Raw genomic sequence first — 20,949 nt, 5'->3', positions numbered from 1 at the left:
GTGTCATGCGTGATTGTATAGTTAGATACATCCCATTCTGCCTTGAGTGAAGATGTTAATTCCCAAGAAAACATGGCTGAGAAGATGAAGCTTGTGGCTTCATAAATAGGTAAGACTGCAGCTTAAGAGAAATATAAATCTGCTAGGCCACCTAAACCAAATAAAATGTTTTGGCCACCTATGTTGCTTTAGGTTTCCATAATTTCCCTCAGGAAAAGCCGGACAATGCTGACATCAGTGTAATTTTGCCACGAGTAAGGGATTCGGACCCCTCACATCCATCCGCACCAACATTCCCAGTGGATGGGGGGGGGGGTGGGGGGTGGGTGTTCTTTCAAGCACTCCTCTTGACAGTCCCCGTTTATACCACTTTGCATCACCAAGAGGCCTCAGAGCATGTAAACTACATTGCTTCCAGAAGAAACCAGATCAGAAGACTTGTTCCAGCTGCTACCATGAAAAACTCCACGAGGCAGTCCAAAATAAAGACTCCCAAAACATACACCATGTAGGTGTCAGGTCCTCTTCAGCCCCACTCCTCCTGGCTGCGCTGTGCTGGCACTTGACATTAAGGTGGATCAGGTACTGTATCTCTCCGACCAGATGCTCAGAACTGGTAGCTCCTTAAGCAAATGACGAGTTCACTTTTTCAGCCTTGTGTGCACCACATTGAAGAATGATATTTACTGCAGCACTTGATACAGAGCAAAATGCTTAAGGCTTTCTAATTTTGTACCCAAAATAAGCACAACTGCAAAGTTCACAGATGCAAAATAAATTTTTTTGACATCTACTTACCTGTTTTGGGGAACCAGTGACGCAGCTGGGATTCGCAAGCCTAAAAATACTAAGTTTCCAAGTTACAATGAAATCCAGCAGGATGGGGAAACCACTATGCCCTTTGAAAACCCAAGTCTAATGTGCTTTGGGAACTGGAAATCCATGGCATTTTGTAATGATGCTTTTTTTAATGAAGTTCAAATTTTATTCACTGTCCTGGTAAGACAATTGCTACCAGCAAGAAAAAAATTCATACATACTTGTCATACATAATTTTTAAGCTTCCTCTACAAGCAATATACTTCAAGGTCATGCTCTCTTAATGGACTAAAACGAGATTTGTTGGGCTCAGATGACTTATGAAACCAGTCTGACACTTTTTACTCCTTTTGTAGAAATTAAGCCAAGTTTTGTTTCTGAAGCTCACAACATTCCACAAGAAAAGTTCCCAGATTAAAAAAAAAATTAAGTGCCAGGTTTCCTGGTATACACAAGTATAGAACACATAACAGCTGCAGACCCTTGTCTTTCAAGTAGACCTCCTCTGGGCATCCAAGTATTCCAGTACTTCCAGTGAGGCTCTAGAAAAGCATGGTTCTCTGTACTGGCAAGCAGCCAGATCACAGGATGCGTAATCAAAATACTTCTGTTAACTCAATGGATTGCTGCTCTGTTTGGCAGCATCTGCAGCAAATTGCATAGTCCAGAGAGGATTCCCTGAACTGCCATTGACTATGTCAACTGACTTGTACTCAATTTGGACAATACTTTGATCCTAAGACTTCAATCACTGAGGGCCCGTTTCTCCCAGATCTTCTAACTAAGCGCATGCCGAAAGCCTGCTGTTTGCCTTTTCTAGCCTGGCATAAGATTTTTGCTTGCTTGCCACGCTGGACCAGCTGCGAGTCTTGGCAGTGTGGCTGGTATCTCCTTTGCTGAGTTCTTTCTCTTTTGACCACAGAAAGAAAAGAGATCTCGTTATCTTAGCAACTAAGACCACAGCACTTGCTGTTGTCAGAATCAGCATCCACACGAAGTGTTGGAAAGAGTCTGCAGACACACTAAGGAAAGCATCCTCACCAGGAATAGCCATGTTCTGCTACTTGGGTGTAAAAAGTATTTGAGATTTAACTGGCAGATGGAAACATGGGCTTTTGAAAACACGAAGTCAGAGAGAATATGAAGTTTGTGTGGTTGAGATCAAATGAGTTAGCTATGGTCTGGCAACAAGACACAGGCAATTTACTTCCTCACAGAAAAGAGATATCTTTACACAAAATTACTGGGTAAGTCAGAAGTTCTGCCCTGCTCTGAAGACAGGTATTTCCACCGTAACACAAAAGCTTTTTGGGTTTTTTTTAGGATGCAGCTGAAGATGCACATATTAAATTATAAAGACTTGAGAACACCATTCACAAGAATAAGCAGTTTGAGAGGGTTTTTTTTGGCAATGGTCATACTGAGATTGTTACAATGCTCCATCCTGCACAAAAAGCCAAGGACTTTTATTCAGAACAATACAACCTGGAAAGTTAAAAATGGAAAATACTTCAGCCAAATACTCTGATATGACAGACCGGTATGAACATAAAAGTGTGTTTTGGTCTTAAGTCCAGCAATCACTCTCACAGCAAACACTGTGGTAGGGGCTGTTCCTACAAAGCAATGAGTGGGTGCACATACACTTGTTCAAAGAAGGTGGACAGAAGATGGTGTTTTCCACTGATTCCTTTTTTAGGACAACACAGAAAGGAAAAGTTCTCTATTCAAGTAAGTAACAATCCAACATGATACTAGGAACCAGGACTTCGCTAAGCCATTTTCCAGTCTTCATTAAAGTATGCTCCCTGGAATGATGCAGGAAAAAGCTCAAGAAGAATTCAGAAGTGCAGCAGCCTTGGAGTCAGGGGCTGGATTGTAGTTCATCTACAGATAGATGGGGCCTTGGGAGCACACAGCAAGTGGGCAGGCCACATTTTAGCTATAATTTGTCTTAGATGCTGGTACGTGATTGTTTGGGCTCAAACACTTTGCCTGGGTATAAAAGTAGGAGCCAAGACATTTGGCCACAGGAAAAAAAAAAAAGGCCACTATATTGCATATAGACCAAGGCAGTTGTCCCTTTGACAGAGTACTTCCTGAACAAATGTCTGTCACACGGATCAAGTCTGTTCCTGTCTGGCTGTAGGCCAAACCAATTTCAAGGCCTAGACTACCCTGAGCTTTCTGGCATTTGGCACATGACCACAAGCTAAACCAGCAGCTGTTTAGAGGGTAACCACAGAGCAGAATGTGTCCGAGGAATAGTCGTACACAGCCCACAAAACTTAACCCTCTGCAGGTTTCAGATGCCCGTTTTGGAGTTGATCCAGTTTCGATAGTAAGTCACTCGTGTGTACACTCCTGGTTTATTTCGCTTGCCACATTCATCTCCCCAGCTCACTATTCCCACAAGATACCAGATTCCTCTGGAGTTCGCATGCACCAGTGGCCCACCAGAGTCACCCTAAGGAGAAAAATATCAGCAGGCAGGAACAAAGTAAACAGCATTCACCTCGCTAATGCAGCAAGCCTCAAATTGTTCTGTTACAACTGACAGATATTTGTCTCTAGACTACAGCTATAATTCAACCTCCACATAGTTTACTGACAAGACAGAGGCTGACAGCCTATGTCTAATTCAGTCTCTCCCACTCCACACCCTCACATCTGTGTTCTCTCACATGTGCATCACATATAGAAGTGCAGACTTCAGCTCATGCGCCATGAAGCTCTTCATTTACATCTGTCAAGATACTGAACCCCATAAGCTTAATCAAGATTGCCCAAAGCATATTTCATTTCTAGGAAACATCACCTCCCACCACACCTATTTCCTTTTTGCTATTATCTTTGAAGAGACTTACCTGGCAGGCATCTACCTGCCCCTCTAAGTATCCAGCACACAACATTCCAGGTGTTATCGCTCCACCGTACACTTGCCTTCTATTACAAGTCTCAGTGCTTATAATTTTCACTTCCGCTTGTCGAAGCTCATTAACAGTGTAGCCTAGAAGGAGAAGTGGCATTAGAATTTGCAGACAGGGTGTGCAATCTAAAACACTCAAGGACTGGGAGTAGCCAGATTTTTCTACAGTTTTTCTGCCAATACAGGCAATAAAGGGAGCTACCCAGACAATGTCTCAGGAAGAAGAAAGTTTTTTTTCCCCTCTCTAAAGTCCTTCACTTGTTCCCAAACATAACCATTCTCCATCTTTCATCCTCACCAGATGTTTTTTAGCATAATGGGCAAAGGGATTTTTGTACATGTTTCAGTGTTGAATTCAACTGTAGGCTACAAGATAGGTCCTTGATATCATTGGAAAGACCCATTTGGTTAACTGCAATGTAGCTTTGGATAATCACTACACATCCCAAGAGTCTACCATGAAACACAACCTATAGTTCAATGACTCATGAGCAGATTTATAGTCCCATCATCTCAAACCTCACTGACATGGACTAATTTGAATGAAGCTCACTCACGTCATTGGATGAACTGAAGCCTGATTTATGACCAAAGAGAGAATAACTGATGAAAACTGTCATGATACATCTATGACAAAGCTGAATGGCAAAAGAACTCATGTCAGAGGTAAACCCAGAGAGACTGGGCCAGTGGGAATGGAGAACAGAATGTATTCAACCAGCACAATGCATGCAGCCACAAAAAAAAAAGCTGCTCTTACGCCTGTAAGGCTAACCTGTAGGGTCTTTCCCCCATATTCCAATCCACTGACCAAGCCAGAAAAAAAGCAGCAAATTAAGTCCACAAGTGTATCATTAGCACATGTACCTATCAAACACCAAGTCTAAGGAATTCAAAATAAGCAAAAAAACCTATAAAGCTAACAATGGTCTTCTCAGACACATATGTGACAGGGCAGGGGAAGGCAAGAAACCCTCACCATCATTCCTCAAAGCTCCCCAACCCGTGACAAAACAGGAAGCATTCTCTGGGAAAATGTGAGATGCTTCAGGAAGACAGACACTGTGCACATCACTCGTGAACTCAATAGCAGAAGCAAGTTCCACAAGAGCCACATCATATTCATGATCAATGATGAAGTCACTGTATCTTTCATGAACAATAATTCTTCGCACAAATTTTTTCTTTTTTGGAGGTCTCAGAAGAATTCCAAAGCTGGCAGTCCACCTCCGAGGATCTCTTCGTCTGTAAGATATTTGAGGTTATGTCACAGCCACACAAAACAAGATCCCTAAAGGAGCTTAGCTCTCCATTTAAGCATCAAAACGCAATGTGGCCAGGCTTGCCTAACAGGACAGAGAAGAGACAAACTTCATTATTTTTCCAGCAGATACAGACATTAGTGGGCCACAAAAGGTCAGAGCACCCAAGAGTCCCAAGGCCTATAGGATCAGAAAGGTGATGATGACTTACCCTCTAAAGCAGTGAGCTGCAGTCACTAGCCATGTATTACTGATTACTGATGCACCACAGATATGGGTCCCATCAAGCTGAATACTAGCCTGCCACGGCCATTCCCCATCCTGCGCACGCTGCCCACCAACTATTCTCTCCACTCCGGTGAATGATAATGTCTGTCTTCGTATTCCACAGCCTGTCAAAGAAAAGGCAGCTCTGCTTTAGCTGATTGAGGGAAATCAGGGTGTTGCTTTGAGAAAGACACACAAGCCCATATGTACTCCCCTGGGAACTGAAGGCTGTATATCTGCAACACTGTTTATTTTCCCCAGTTGTAACTGTTTACCTGGTTAAAAAAAAAATATTGCCTCTACAAACCTTGCTTTGATATTTGACCAGAGCTGTACAGAAAGGTAGCATACATAGCCATTAGTGTATCTGCACATACAGGTACACACACAGATTATTAGGCACAAAGACATGCACTGATTATTAACCTGAGCATTTACATTCATATAGCTTTCATAATAACAGCATGTAAGTTTCATCTAAAGACTAAAACTCTCTTGGTACTGGTATGAAAAAAGAACATCCTTGGTATGCTTTTGCTTTTTTTTTTTTTAAAAAAAAAAAAAAAAGACTTCTTAAAAATTGAGTATGAAAATACTGAGGAACCCCCACATAAACAACAACCACATCAGGGCAGCTCTAAGCTTTAATACACACATCACCACCAAAATATGCACAAGACAGACACTGCGCATCACTTGTGAACTCAGTGGAGGCAATCTTCCCATTATTTGTAACATCCCACCTGTATAGCAAAGGCAAGACCAACATAGTCAGTATAGCTTTAAGTGTCACAGAATTACTGAAGACTAGTTTGCAAAAAAAACCACAAAACCAAACAAAAAACCCAGCCACAAACTAAGCAAATAAAGAAAGGATTTTGTCAGGTCACCTCCAGGTCAGTCTTGACAACAGCAACAAAAAAAAATAGTGTCCTCTTCCTCCAACAGTTTATTTATAGCCATTGTGTCAACAGCACAGTCACATATTACTCAGTTGAAAAAAGTTAGATCCAAACCAGTTAATTCTCAGAGTCCATTTAAAGATGGAAAGCTAACACGCAAACGCTCCCAGACCATGCAGGGGACTGATGTAGTCCCCTGAGAGGGGACTTATGCTGTTTCCCTGTTTCCAGAAGAGCTTTAAGACCTCTCAGGGGAACACAGAACAGGAGAGGGACTGAGAACCTGCCCCTCTCCAGGGCTGTGCCACTGCCTGGCTCTCACTGTGGACAGCTCTTCTCCCTCTCCCACTCTCTGGTCTTTCCCTCTATATTGCAAGGTTTAGCTCAAATCTGACAGACAGCTACTGCCAAACCTTTCTGCAGGGAGGAGGGGGCAGGAGGGAAAATGTTTTTGGAAGGATTCCAGCAAGAATCTTGGCCCACAGCAACTAACAGCAGCTCATCTACATGCCCCTACTTCCCATAACCAACATTAAAGCAAGTGCTTCCCACCACCAAGTCAGAATGTCTGATTCTGCAAACACTACAGAGCCAGCCTGACTGCAAGAAAGTGAACTCAAGTCTTCCCTGGCTCATGCACTGTCTCCTGCTTTAGTATCTTTAACAAGTTATTTTTTCAACTTCCATCTCAAAAGCATTAAGAATCTTGTAAACATAGAACCTATAGCAGCATGTCCCTTGACCTTTTCTACAAAGCATTTGTACTTACAGTTGTTTAAGAGGTTATCTCCGTTTTCCTTATTCAACTCTGAAATGAAAAGCAAATACCACAGTGAGTATATCTCATACTGCTACATGACCCAGCACAGACTCCCTCCCTGTACCCACCATACAAATTAAATGGCTTGCATTTCTGGATGGAGTGACAGTACAGTAAAAATAGTAATTTGCTCTGTTGGAAAAGTTGAATTAAGCCTCTCTTCCTCACTGAAAGTGTAAGGCCAAAGGATACATCTTTCCTGGCTTAGCTCAAAGCTAACAAAAGCAGCAGATGACTGCAAATAGGTCCAAGTAACCTCTACATGTGCTGGCAGCTGTGCACAATATAATGCCTACATGCATTTGTTCAGGTTCAGTATGGCAAGGTGGTCAAAACAGTCTTCACAAATCCTCAGTGCTGGGATTGACTGGAGCTAAACAATAATGTTACTAATTTCTGTCCTACAAAAAACCCTCTGCCAGGTCCTGATGGTAACCAGTGACAGATTCTTGGGAGAGGATTACTGCTCAGGGAACCTCAGAGTTTTGTTATGAACACTTGCTACAGAAATCTGTCAAATAAACAAAGGAAATGGCAGGGGGTGGAGAAGGGAACCATCTCAGCTTTGCATTTCTTTTAAGTTTGAGGACTCTGCATTTCAGTACCTGGTGATACAGACTCTTGTCCAATTCACTGTGTGCCTTAAAGTAATCTGTGAACCCATGGCCACAAAGTTGGGCCTTTTTTTTTTTTTGATGAGTTGAGGCAGGGGACAACTATCATCTCATTCAACAGAGCTAGGTTAAACAGAGACAACCTCTGATGCACAGAAAAGAGCTCCATAAATCAGTGCTAGTGTGCTTTAGCTCTTTTCATGCTAAAGTTCGTCCAAGTTCCCAGGCTGCCAACCACAATGCACAACTTCGAGAAGGCAAACGAAGAAAACAAGAATAGCCCATATTTGCATACTAAAGTGACACTCATTACACTAAGAGCAAAGTATGAGGAACAACTTCCAAACTAAAAACACAAACCTAAAGCACTTGCCTGTGAGTATAAGGGTAGACAGGTCAATATTCAAGAACGTGGAGCTTGTTTTCAGCCTTCTGCGTAACTCACGGTTGACGTGACCCCAGGTCGTTGCCTTACTGTCAGTTGAGGCAAATTTAAATACCAGAACAACAGATGCAAGCACTCCACCAGGATCTGGGCTGCAAACCAACAAACCCAAAGTGGTGTCATTCTCTTTTTGCCTGCTAATCCTCTTTGTTCTGCTTTGCATCGTCTGCCTTCTTTATACAAGAACAGCTCTGGTCTGCACAGTTGTACAGAACAAATAGCGTTGCTGTGCACAAGTAAAGGAAGATGATGACATGTCAGCAGGCAGCAAAAGGCTTGATTCTTACTATAACAATAATCAGAGGGAATTTTCTGGGAACTGTTATAAGCAGCACAGCTGAGGAGAGGAGGGATCACCCCTTTGGCCTCCGTGCAGCTCAGTCAGTAGGACACAGATGGCAGCAGGAACACTACAGCAAGTTAAAACCCTTCAACACATGCCCAACAGGCCATACCTGACAGCCACTCAAAAGACCTAGTTTACAGCCACGGAAGTTAAAAAGGTCTTTTGGCATTTCTTTCCATTTAAGTCACTTGTCCATTTATTGGCCAGTTAGCTCCATTGTATCTATAGACAAAAATCTTAATAGTTTGAGTTATCAGAGCAAGGCATGATTGCTTACTGTCAGTATAAAATATTGAGCCCAATATTTTAGACTAACAGTCTAAAGGAAAACCAACTGAAGCCTAGAGGAAAAGACAGCTGAGATGTAGCTAAGCTGGTCCAGTGCCTAGTTGCACAACAAGGTATCTGTAGTGAAAACAAACTTGGAAGAGATACACTGTTTGGTCAACCTAGAAGGTGTAAAGAGGTCACTTGAAGTCTAGCTCCCAAGTTCTGTAACTTCAGTTGATATACTGTATGGGAGACTTGCAGAAGAAACCAGCAGCAGAAACCAATGTAGAACAGTTTAAGGAAATCACTCATTCCCTCTAGAGACAGGTAAAGGCAAGAAAGCCCAGAAGTGCCGTGAAGGACATCTGTGGGAAGTCTGGCGTTCTTTGCTGTCTAGTGAAAAACATTCCACAGCAGAATTGAGCCCTATAAAAATACAACTCCAAACCAAAGTAATGTGAAGGAGAGGGAAGCAATGGCTCTTATCGCTGAGAGTGACACATAATGACTGCAGAGAGAATGAAGACTTAAAAGCTCTCACAGAGGACCTTTATAGCTGTATGTCCGACTTGCCTCCTTCCCTCAACTCTATATCCAGGTATCTCACAGTGGAATCATTTATTCCTTCGGACCTTTTCAAAGAAGAGGAATAGTCATCTCCTGCTGTACACCATGCAGAGGGGCAAACACCAGCCTGAGCTTCCACTGGAAGTATTAAGTGGAATAAAGAGCTGACTCTGCATCTCAAGCCCTTAACTAGTAGTGAAGACTGGGATCACCTAGTAAATCTGTTACTGCATCACAGTCACAAACAACTGGTGTTCAGGTAATCAATCTGCAGAATTATAAGGCCGAATTTCTCTTCCTTGGTGACCTCTGAAGGTAACTGAGCGCTCAGTTCTGTGAGCACCGAAGGAAAGCAACAACCAGCCAAGATTTAGTCATTCTGCTGGTGTAATCCAAGCATAAACGACCAGGCACACTCCATATGGTCAAGGAGTAGGAAAAAAGGATATTTATCACATCCCTGCTTATTTCTGACCTTCACATTACTTACCTTAGACTGACAACATGGGACCTGATGTACCTTTTACTTAGAAAGGACCCCTTGAATACCACAGATATCTGTTAAAGGAAAAGTGTGTGTTAAAATACACCTGTAATACGTACATGCTCTCAAGATACAAGCCTCTGAAACACAAGAAAATGCCTTCAGATCTCCACCTCTATTCCAAAGCTAGCTAAATTTCCATCAGAGGATGCAGAACCAAAATAAACAGTTGAGTTGGCAGATTTTGTTGTCCCTTCTGCTCTGCGGGTGCCTGTTCCACCACAGGGCTGCTGGAACAGACAGCACTTGTGCTTACCATCTGCTTGTGCACAGTCAGCAATGCATCTTTCACCCCCTACAGCAAGGTTTGAAAGGTAAGGCCAGCCACATAAGGATGAGGCACAATCATCTCTGACTCCATTTCCAACCACGCAATCACAGGCCTCTTCACCATAGGTCAGGCAGAAACAGAGAAACATCTTAGCTTACCATGGTTTCAATCTCTTGGCTCAGGTGCCTGAACTCTTCTGTGGTTTGCTTTTCATACTGAGGGTCATACTTGACGTTGGTGATCAGGAAAGATGCATTGTAATATCGGTCCTGATCTACAGAGGAGAAAAGGAAAAGTGGCTGATCTCCTTCAGCACAATTCAGACATGAACAGCACCTCACAGAGCATGGCACAAGTAAGGCTCCCAGGCTCTGGCTGTGACCCTGTCAGCTGTGGAATTACAGCTTCAGCAGCACTTTGGGAAAAGGGGGCTCTGAACCATCTTGTTGCTCCATGGACCAGCTAGGGGCTCATTTCTACTTTGAGGACCACCCCAAGTAGCTCTAAATTACATCCACTATGACATTTCTCTGAGGACCATCTTCTCATCAGCCTGAGGTGAGCACAGCATGAGACACACCAGCCCACATGTCCCTTCTGACTCAGCAGACACACTCACTCCTCCCTAACTGCAATCTGGCATGTCCCTGCCCCTCTGAGAGGCAGGCGGCCCAGAGCTGTTTGCATCCATTCAGCAGTCAGGTTAAGCTTAAAATCTGGCTCTCAGGTGAATGGCAGAGAGGGGCTACATAATGCAGAGTTAGCAAAAAAAAAAAAAAAAAGCGCTAAGCTGTAGCTCTGCCACTGCTCTGTCTAGTGTCCTAAGGCAAGCCATGGCCTTGTCGACTCTCAATGAGCTCTGACAGCAACACGATTAGTTCCATCCCAGCAGGAAGGCATTTCAAAACCCCTCACACTAGTATCCCAGAGACTGGGAATGGAATGGCTTGGCTTCACTCATCTGCTACCGAAACTGGGCCCTCGGCAACCAGGACTGACTCCTGGGCTCCAAAAAGCCTAAACTTCTGCCCTCTCTCTTTCTGGAATATTCTCAGCTAGAGGTGCCAGGTTCAGTTTCTCCAGAAACCCTGTTCAAGACCAAGCTTACACTGCATAGCCTGAGTACTAGACACACCCCTGCCTTACAAAGACGACTGCTAGCCTTTAGTTAACCATGGATGCCAGTGGAGGCACAAGGGCAAGACAAGAAACAAAGAGGGACAAAACTTAAATCCCTGCTTCAAGTAAATGATATTTTAAGTATTCTTATAGGTTTTCTAATTAATTCACATCTTGAATAGGGTCTAGTAAGTTTTCTCATGCAAATTCTATACCAGCGGTGAATTGTATACCTAAATCATCAGGCAAGACCACAGTAGCAAGCGAAACACAACAGATTCCTGAAGACTTGTGACAACAAAAAGAGTGGTGCACTTACCGTAGCACAAAAAATACGTAATCAAGAAAATGACGAGGGCTAAGCCTACTATCACTGACACAACAATGACCGCTATCTTCCATGGCTCTATACGCTTCTTTGCTCTGTCCATCTGGATCACTATCTGCATCAAAGAAAACAACATGGAGAAATTAGACTCTGTTACAAAGACCATAGTGCATCCTGAGCCAAATCATGTCTGGAACAGCTTAGCTCAGCTGACAACGTCACAGAATGAGGTAGGTTGGGAAGGACCTCTGGACCCTGCAGGTCTGACTTTCTGCTTAAACCAGGTTCCACTACAGCAGGTTGCTCCAGGCTTTGCCCGGTCAAGTTTTTTGTATCTCCAAGGACAGAGATGCCCCAGTCTCTCAGAAGTCTTAGTCCAGTCTGTGACCACTCTCATGGCAAAAACTTTTTCTTTATATTTAGTAAGGATTTCCTGTGTTCCAACTTGCCTCTGTTTCCTCACATGCACCCCTGAGAAGCCTAGAGTTGTGCAGGTATTGCTAGTAGAGACAATTTCCCATCAAGAAATATTACACAGATTTCAAGTGCAGCTGACTGCCCACGCAGGTGCTTAAACTGAACATAAATGTAATAATTCATGACTGATGAAACATCTTCTGCACCAAGGACTACCTAACTCAGCTTTGAGTTATTTTTAGTTGGTATGAGTAGTAACATTTACTGATCCCCTACAGGGTTAGGGGTTTTTTGCACCATATTATTGTAAGAGACTGCATCCTGTCTCCTGCCAGACAGTCTGTCAGAGGGTAGAGAAATCACTACTCACGTGTTAATGTGATATGGCAACAAGACCCAGACTTTGACTCGCTGAAAGCCAGCAGCAGACCTGGAAAAGGATTGGGAACTTAACTCACATGTGGACAAAGGCACATGAGCTTTTCTCCTCCACTTACATCCTCCTGTGCAGCATTAAGCAAAAGAACATTAGGAAAACTGCATTTTTGCACATGTCCTCAGCAGCTTTGTTGTAGGATGATGCAAGGATAATGTAGGAAGTGCCTTAAGCACAATTATTTCAGATCCCTAGTAATTCCACAGCACACTATGTAGTAATTGTTGTCATGCCATGCACCAAGTCTCTACATCATGGTCAGCATTAGTACAGGCTATCAGAAAAACATGTGGGATAATCTCTCAAAAGGTGCCTGGAGTGACAAATGGCAGCAGCCAGCTCTTGGAAGGAAGGACTCAGATGGCTAGTCACAATGCTGTTCTACAGCCACTGATCCATGTTTGCACTGCTGTGAATCAGACATACTAAATGCTATTTTCCCCTTTTGAGGACTATGGCACAGCCATTTCTGATCAACGTCTGAGAAAACAGTGGCAGAAGGGGCAAAAAGGCAGGCAGAGAGGGTAAGTCTTTGCAGGTCTTCTGACTACAAGGTGGCAAAGAAGAAATCACAGTGCAAGCAGAGCAGGATACCAGAAGAGGCTCCATCTTAGAAAGTTAGCTGCGGGGGCAGATGAGCAGGCAAGGGTATGATGCACAAATCTAAGACAGCAAAAGACAGTTAAGTGATGGAAGAGCAGAATGGGGTTATACACTCAGTCCTGAAGGCATGAAAGCTGAGCAAAACTAAGGAAGAGATAGTAAGCAAGGCATATAGTAAGCAAGGGAAACCAGGAAAAAAAAAAAAAAAGACAAAGCCACAGAGGAATCAGCTGAGAGGTCTGCACACAGTGAGGGTGGGCTCAGCAAGTGACAGGGAAGTTGGAAGCAACTCAGAGTTTAATCTCCTCACATAAAGGCTTGTTTTTGGCTAGTAAGGGTTCTGGCAGGTATCCCAGTCTATTGCTTAAGAACGGAAGCAGGCAAGTTTTTACCCACTCATACAGGTGGCATACTGGAAAGAAAAAGTTAAACAGGGTAGCTTCAGCCAGCACCACAACTGCAGGTGGTCACAAGCAGCACCTTAGTGTAACCAAAATACACAGGACAGGTGACCAGGATCAAGCCTTCCGCTTCAGAGTCACATGCTATGGAGAAGCCTAGTACCTCTCCTGTTGTGCCTGCTTTGTAACAGCAAAGTTAGGTTCTGGCCACACACAGTCCAAGTTTTCCCCAAATCTATCTGTCTCCCCACTAGACTGCCTCAGTTCCCTGATGGCAAGGCTCTGCAAAACAGACTGTAGGGCAGTTGATAGCAGCCTGAAAGCCCAGGCTGGCCAAGATTACTTTCTGTGGAAACTGCAAGTTGTAGTAAGCACATAATATACACACACTAGAGCTCAACTTGTGTCACTGAGGCCCTGACTTCTCACCATCTAGACTTTCACTGTATACACTATCCATTACCCCTTAGGGTTTAACAGATACAGAGATTCAGATAAAAACCTAAGACCAGTGGGACTGTCCTGCCTCAGTTTCTTTAACATGCTGCAGCCCCCCAGGGAGCATTCCCATCCTCATCTCAGTCTTTCACAGTCCCAGCTCATGGAATTGCAGCATACCTTATGGACAGCCAATTACTGCCCTTGAGGGCAAGCCCCTTGGCTAACCAGAACAGCCCACTACGGCAATATGCTTCTGCCCCTCCTTAGCTAGCCACCCCTCATGTTTTAAAGATTCTGCTTTAGCATCTGACTTTGCTCTCCTCACTGGAGAGCTTTTGGTCTCCAGCCTGAGCCCCTGCCATCAGTCTTGATCAGACTGGTTCCCTGTGCTTCAGCTGTCTCCACCCCAGTGTGCTTCCACCTGAACAGCAATCAGAGCAACATCCCTCCACTGCTCTTGACACAGAGAACACGCAGCACAATCCTGATGGTGTATGGCTTACTCTGCAGATACTGAAGCAATAGTACTCGTTTCATAACCACCAGCTTTCTTGAACTGTATACAGTTATGTATGCCTTATGCCTAAGCTACAAAAGCTTAAGACTCACACTTGAGAAATTAGCATCTTGCTGCCTGTGAGACTCATGCTGGCAGGCAGCACTGTCCTCCATTTCAATCTGTCTCTATTTCCTTTTCATGCACATTGACTAACACTGGGGGCACAGACCCCCTTCTCCAACATTTCAGAACCGCTTGCGCTCCCCAGCTCACACAAACTTGCAAGGGGAAACAGATACCTTAGGAACTGCTGCAGTGCTGGGGGAAATGGAAACATGGGAGAAGAAGAATAACACCCTCTTCTACTTCTGATCCTGTTTTCACTTTAAAATCTTTTAAGAAAACAGTTTAAAGAAAGCACTTCCATGCCTTTCTACATTCATATAGGTAATTAATTTCTATATAGGATATACAAATTAAAAGGAAATATCTCTTCAAACCCAAAATTTTCCTCGCTTTAGCAGGATGCTCTCGACTTCCATCTTGCTAAGCTGAGTAGCAGAACAGGAAAAAAATTTCTTGTGCAATGGAAGCACCAAGTCTCATCATTACTCATTACTCTCATGGTGTAAAATTGACAGTATGTATCTTTCAACTGCCATGCCTGTGTGCAGGAGCCAGCTCAGCAGCCTCTTTTTTTTTGTCTATTTTATCAGCAGACATGCTAGTCACCAGTTGTGCAGAAGGGCTGAGAGAGAAAAACTCTCCTGATTTCAGCTTTTTAGGAAATACCTAATCTTTTTCCACCCATTTCAGGAATCAGCATCAACGCAGGGAACAGATGGTCTTGTTTGGCCCCAAATCAGCTATCCTTTACTCTTCAAAGAACAGCTTGAGTGCAGGCAACACCAAATGTGTATTGCTTGTATTAGAGCAGGACATATTTCCAGTACTGCCCAAGAGTTCTAGCCTTTGACAGAGTCATGATAGGGTCTGTATTCACAAAACAACACACACTTACAACTAGGTCTGGTTTTGAGCCTGCCTCTGGTGAGACCTACTAGGACATTTAGCGAAAGACAGTTCTTGTTCAGGTTATGTCCACTCAATGCATTCAGTCATTAATCACACACTTTACACCTCTGACTAGCTCCTTCGCCCCCCTAGCCTTTTTGCTATTAGCCACAGAGGGCAGGATTGTCATGCTCTACCAGAATAACCACCTGACAGCAATTCCTGTGCCTGGGACATCCATCTCTCTAGTTAAATAGTTCAGTGGCAGGTGGATCCCCCTGTTTAGGATTCAGACTTCTGCATGGTCTTCTCTGCACTCTAGTAATCAAGAAAAGTCTGCTCCACCCAGCAACAGTCACTGGCCAGAGAAACACGGTGCTGATGAATGCAGAGCCAGAGATCATCTCATCACCTTCAACCATAGGTGCAGCCTTGCTTTCTTCTTATGGCAAAGAAGGACTGCTTAATACATAGGCGTTCTCCTCAGAAGACCCCCAATACCACAGCTGTCTGTGTAGATGCCTTCCAGAGTTGGGTGTTTTGTACAGCCTCACATTTCTTGCTTCCTTATACCACATGCTTTGATTTTTTTTACTGCCCAGACTCCAGTAAGCCGGAAATTAACTCTCAGGGGGGCAAGACAGGGGAATTCAGGTAACACCAATGCATTCATCCTCCAGCATGGATGGGGATAACTTTAATTCCTCAAGAGCAAACTTTAAAAAGAGATCAGAAGCCAGACTCCATCAGGAGTCCTCTCTGCTCTGAAAACCCCCTCCTCATGGTCTGTGTCTGGCAGCTTTCAGTCTGCAGTGAATTAGCAAGAAGTTTCAAACCCAAGATCTTTTAATTCAGTACAAGACTGTTTATCTTGTCAATACTATGGATGAACATTAGATCTCCTCCAGCAATCCCTGTTCTCATTCAAAACACACTTCATTCCCAAGTAGCCCAAGACATTCCATGGAGACAGCAGCATCTGACAATTTCATATCACAGTTCATTTGGGTCTGGAAATGCAAACTATTAAGTCTCCTAGTTTAAACACCTTGGCTCTGAGCCAAAGAATGTATTTTGATCACTAAAAAATTATTTCATACTGAAAAAATTCATCTGAATGAACTATTTTGGAAATAGCTATGTTTGTATGGAATTAAGTTATTTCAAACATGGTAAAGTTATGTTTAGAGAGAGATCTATTAAATCAAGCCTCAATACAGGATATCTTAATAAGTGCAATGCAGCAAGAAATAAAGCTACATTAATAGTTATTGACACATTAGGAAGAAGAGTTGTACTGAAATTTTACAGAACTAAAGTTGTCTGGTCTTCCTTGTGAAACCAAGGAGAAAACAGATAGGATTTCAGGTTGGATTTCTGATCAACCCCAAATGAATTCTTTACCTTCCAATTTGGAACATCTACCAAAAAGCAAAAGACAAGCACAATACACAGGTGACAAGCTGGTTTTCCTCTCTCATCCTGTACCAAAATCCCTAAAAGGTTACTATGTTCATTCACAATGCAAGTGATAAAAGTTCAACTCCCATCTCTGCCTGACAGGATTTTATTCACTATATTGAGCTTATCCACCTCTTCTACTTGAGCTACTGTGTGTTATCAAAAGCCTCAGTAAGAACAATACCAGAAAACTGATTAGAAAATGTCTGTTCAGACAAGAAAAGGAAGTGTAACTTTATCATCTGTGTCCTAAGAATAGGCCCTAGTCACTAAGCTGCAGGATAAGCAGGGAACAGCTACCCTGTTCTGTTTTACAGATCTGCCCTTGCCATTTAAGTTCTTAAGCTAAGCCCTCATACCACCCTGACTTAGATTTGCTTTTAGATGAATCTAAACCATGTTTTCTGGCACCAGCTGTATACTGAAGGTGTTTTGCCACATTCTGCATAGAAGAAGACATGCAGCCTCTTCTGTTTAATCTGTTGCTGTCTTCCTATAATAAATTTATTATATTTTTTATTATTATACCCCTGCTCACTGATATTCCAATGCCCTCAGAAGAGGCAGGGGCAGAGCTTGGGTGGCACATCTGCTGATGAGGGCCTCTCCACATTTTTACAGCCATGACCAGTTTTTCCATTCAAAAATGGATTCGGGCACAACCCTGCAATCCCTCTTCCAAGAAATGGGACCTTTCACAAAACAACTGAACAGACTAATTTGCTGGCCTGGTGAGTGCAATATGAAAATCCACACTAGGTCCCTGAAGCAATCTACCTTGGCAGGGTGGTTGGCAATGGCAGCAACTGAAATACATCTGGCTTAGTCCAGAAGTCCTGTAGCAAAAGCACAGGGCCACAAAGCAAGACATGCTAATTCCACTCCCACTTTTGCCACAAGCAATCACACCAACCTAACACTTCTCCTCTGCTCTTGTGACATACTCAGGGCATACGCTTCTAAGAGAATGGGACAAATGCTAGGACTTTGGGCACTGAAACAGAAGCAGCTAGTGCCTGCTTAAGTACTGCAAGACCCTTGTCTGGGTGAGGTCAGTTACCTACCAGCCTCACTCACTCAATGTTTGATAACTCCCATAGCAATTCTGATAGAAAGGAAGACTTCCAAACATTGAAGGGATCTGCTGAGGGAAACTATGCGTCACGCTGAATCAGCTTGATCTCCCCACACCCTCAAACATCCCGCAAAAACTGTAGGTGCTGCATGCCACCCCTCTGCAGTCAGATAAAACATCACTAATGTATTTGCACTCACTAATTGAGCTCCTCCCCTGAACCATCCAATTCTACCAAGGTCTTGCTGCTTCACAGAAGCACTCTTCAGCTGGGCAAAGACAACAGCTCCAAATACTGTTCTTGTCATTTGCATCAAGATTCAAAAGCAGCATTCAGTCTTCGGGATGCGTTAACTCAGAGCTTACCAGTAACTATATCCATGAGGCCAAAGTGCTGCTCATACAGGCTTCCCTGATTATTTGATCACCTTTGCAATCAGCACAAAATGTTTGTTGTTTGTTACTCTCTCATCCAGTTTGCATAGAGCTTTTAGGAGGTTATAAGCTCTTTAATTGTTGGGACAGAGCTAGCCTCCCATACTACTACAGTAGTGGGACATAACTGTAATGCTGACAGCTGAAATATCCTTGATCAATAATGCATCTTTCTACAGTTGACTGCCACAGCCATCATTTTGAGAAAGACTCCCATGTTCTGAAATAAGCTTTAGTAGAACTAGGAGGGCTACTCACTACATAATGACTTTACAAGCTGCACGAATGTGTGAGAGGCCATCCCAGTGTAAAGGAAATATTAAGTACATGGCCACTGATTGCAATTGGTTTAGGGTAAGGTTCTGCAACTTCTCCATCATCTTTACCTCTCAGATTTCCACTTCCAGATGCATCAGTCATAGACAAGTATCTTACTCTGTTAGTTCAGCAGTCCCAGAATGTAGCAGTAGATCTCTGCTTTTCAGCCTTTGAAAATAGCTCTGCCTGCCTCCCTTCATCCTGCTTTGAATGGTTGAAATCTACTTCAGAAGCGAGACACCAAACAAGCAGATATAGTCTTTGCGGGTTTTCAGTTTGATTTTCATTCCAAGGCAGGGTGGGTGAAATGGTCTGGTGCCAGATCTGGTGTGTTTCCAAGCTGATTCTGCACAGATTAACACTTCACTGGCTGCATACAAAGCCCATGAAAATAAACAAGAGTACAAGCAGCTACTTTTACCTACTTTACTCCACTCACCCTCTTGTACCATGCTATTAGCTCAGTGGTTGGGACTGCAACACATTCTGACCACCCTAGCACAAATGGCAGATCAGAGTCAGGGCACAGTGAGATGACTCTCATCTGCTCCCCCACCGGAACCTTCGGTGGCCATAGGCCACCTTGATTTGTCACCATACCATGCTGTAGAGGAGCTGGGGAATTCTCAGAAAACAAATGCATTTTGGGTGAGGAGAAAAGGTGAAATATCAGAAGGATTACTGATGCATGCAAGGCAGCTCAAATCCGAAGTAAGCTCAGAGCTAGTGCCATTCTTCCCACACCCTCGGTCAAAGCTCAAACCACCCTATAAATCTATGCATGATATAGCCATGCTGCCCAACCTACCAAGGAGCAAGTCAGAAGGCTGCGGCACTCACCTCTGGATACCACTGAGAGTTCAGCAAGAAGCTCTTCTGTCTGGGAGATGCACTGTCCTGAACGCCACAATGCACTGTGCTGCATCTCAGCATAGACTTGAGGCTTTATCTCCCAAATTAGGAAAGAAAGGAGTCATAGGCATGTCAGAACAAACAAGTCCGGCAAGTCTCAGTGACAGAGGCTTACCCAGTAGCATGATTCCTCCCCTAAAACAATAACAATACACTTCTTTCATCACACCTTTCATCTAGGAATCTCGAAGCCTTTTCAGAGCATTAACTACACCCTGCAACACCCCAAATCAGAAAAGCCATGAAAATTGTGTAAGGACGCAGAGTTTATTTCCTTCTTTGGTATAATTAAAAACAAATCAGAAATCATGGGCAGGACCAATGCAGAAAATTTGTGTGTTCTAAAGAGACAGCGTTCAGTCCCAGGTCAGATACGGAGCTGACAAATTGATGTAGATTCAGTGGCAAGTGCCTCTTAACTCCTTCGAAATTGGTTATTTGGCCAGATAAGAACTTGCCCCCATACCAACACCTACATTCAAGTTTGTCATTCTTTAACTCCTTAGACATTAATTTTAATTGTGGCTACCTAGCCACACACACATTCTGTCCAGGAAAAATTCTTCTAGATCATAAACATTTGTGATATAAATATTTGTAGGTTGTCTAGAGAAGTATTTCTACTTGTGGTAGTTACAGCAAGTTAATTGGCAAGTCAATTAACACAAGCACAAACTCTAACCTAAAGTAGCATTTCTCAATCTTTTCTTGCGAAGACTTTTTTCAATTTTAAGTTTTCTCAGTTCCACCAAACTTACTAGAAGATATATGTGCCCACATAGCCTTACACACACATTTGTTTCAGAAGGCAAATAAAGAAGACAGAACATCACAACAAGATATATCTGTGGCACATACATACTTTCTTGCTTTGCTGCAATGAAGTTTCTAACATCTAGGGACTCTTTTCCTCCACCTTAATGACCTTCATTTGACCCCTCTACAGCTCAGGGATCATGAGCTTAGTAACACACTGATGCGAATACACCTTACATGGCTGGAGCTCTTCCTTCCACTTCATATCAAGTCCACAGCCAAGTAACAGGAAGACTGCCTTTCTCGGAAGTCCAGCTTCTTTTGAATGAAACATAGGCTAAAGATAAGCCTCAGCTTTTCATAATTTGGATTCAGTCAATGTCTCACCATAATTTGTTATGAAACACAATGAATACTGTTGCTAACCATGCACATAACGTAATTGCTTCTCAATACTTTAACTGGAAGCTGCATTGCCATCCCATATAGGAACACTTCTGTTGAGTCAGTCCAGATGTGCAAGAGAAACAGTCTGAAGCCTAGCTACAGGATGACAATTTCCAACGGTAAAGTATCAAGTGTCATATGATTACCTGACCCGTGTGTAGGTGGTGCGAAGATGTATTCTTTCCAGGCAGCCCATGATCCTCAGAGACAGCCCTTTCTTGTGACTCGATC

General features: G+C 43.3%; 1 protein-coding gene across 3 annotated transcripts; it reads right to left on the bottom strand.

Moving 5' to 3' along the window:
* On the bottom strand, positions 1 to 20,949 carry LOC137665118 (transmembrane protease serine 11E-like). Of its 3 annotated transcripts, none has more exons than XM_068403923.1 (11): positions 20,865 to 20,949; positions 19,444 to 19,650; positions 11,495 to 11,618; positions 10,215 to 10,330; positions 9,732 to 9,799; positions 7,987 to 8,150; positions 6,949 to 6,987; positions 5,222 to 5,402; positions 4,728 to 4,993; positions 3,687 to 3,829; positions 1 to 3,286 (listed from the first exon to the last, which is right to left on the bottom strand). In XM_068403923.1, the coding sequence occupies exons 2-11, from the start codon at positions 19,534 to 19,536 to the stop codon at positions 3,125 to 3,127; spliced, it is 1,356 nt and encodes a 451-aa protein (XP_068260024.1). In that variant the 5' UTR covers positions 19,537 to 19,650; positions 20,865 to 20,949; the 3' UTR covers positions 1 to 3,124. The 3 variants fall into 3 exon arrangements, with proteins under 3 accessions (XP_068260024.1, XP_068260025.1, XP_068260027.1); XM_068403924.1 differs by having other exon boundaries at positions 19,444 to 19,552; positions 20,865 to 20,932; XM_068403926.1 differs by lacking the exons at positions 19,444 to 19,650; positions 20,865 to 20,949 and adding an exon at positions 12,291 to 12,352.

The sequence above is a fragment of the Nyctibius grandis genome, chromosome 6 (assembly GCF_013368605.1).
Source record: "Nyctibius grandis isolate bNycGra1 chromosome 6, bNycGra1.pri, whole genome shotgun sequence".
Taxonomy (NCBI): Eukaryota; Metazoa; Chordata; class Aves; order Nyctibiiformes; family Nyctibiidae; genus Nyctibius; species Nyctibius grandis.
Note: the sequence above shows the minus strand (reverse complement) of the source record. Positions and strands in the feature narration are given on the sequence as shown.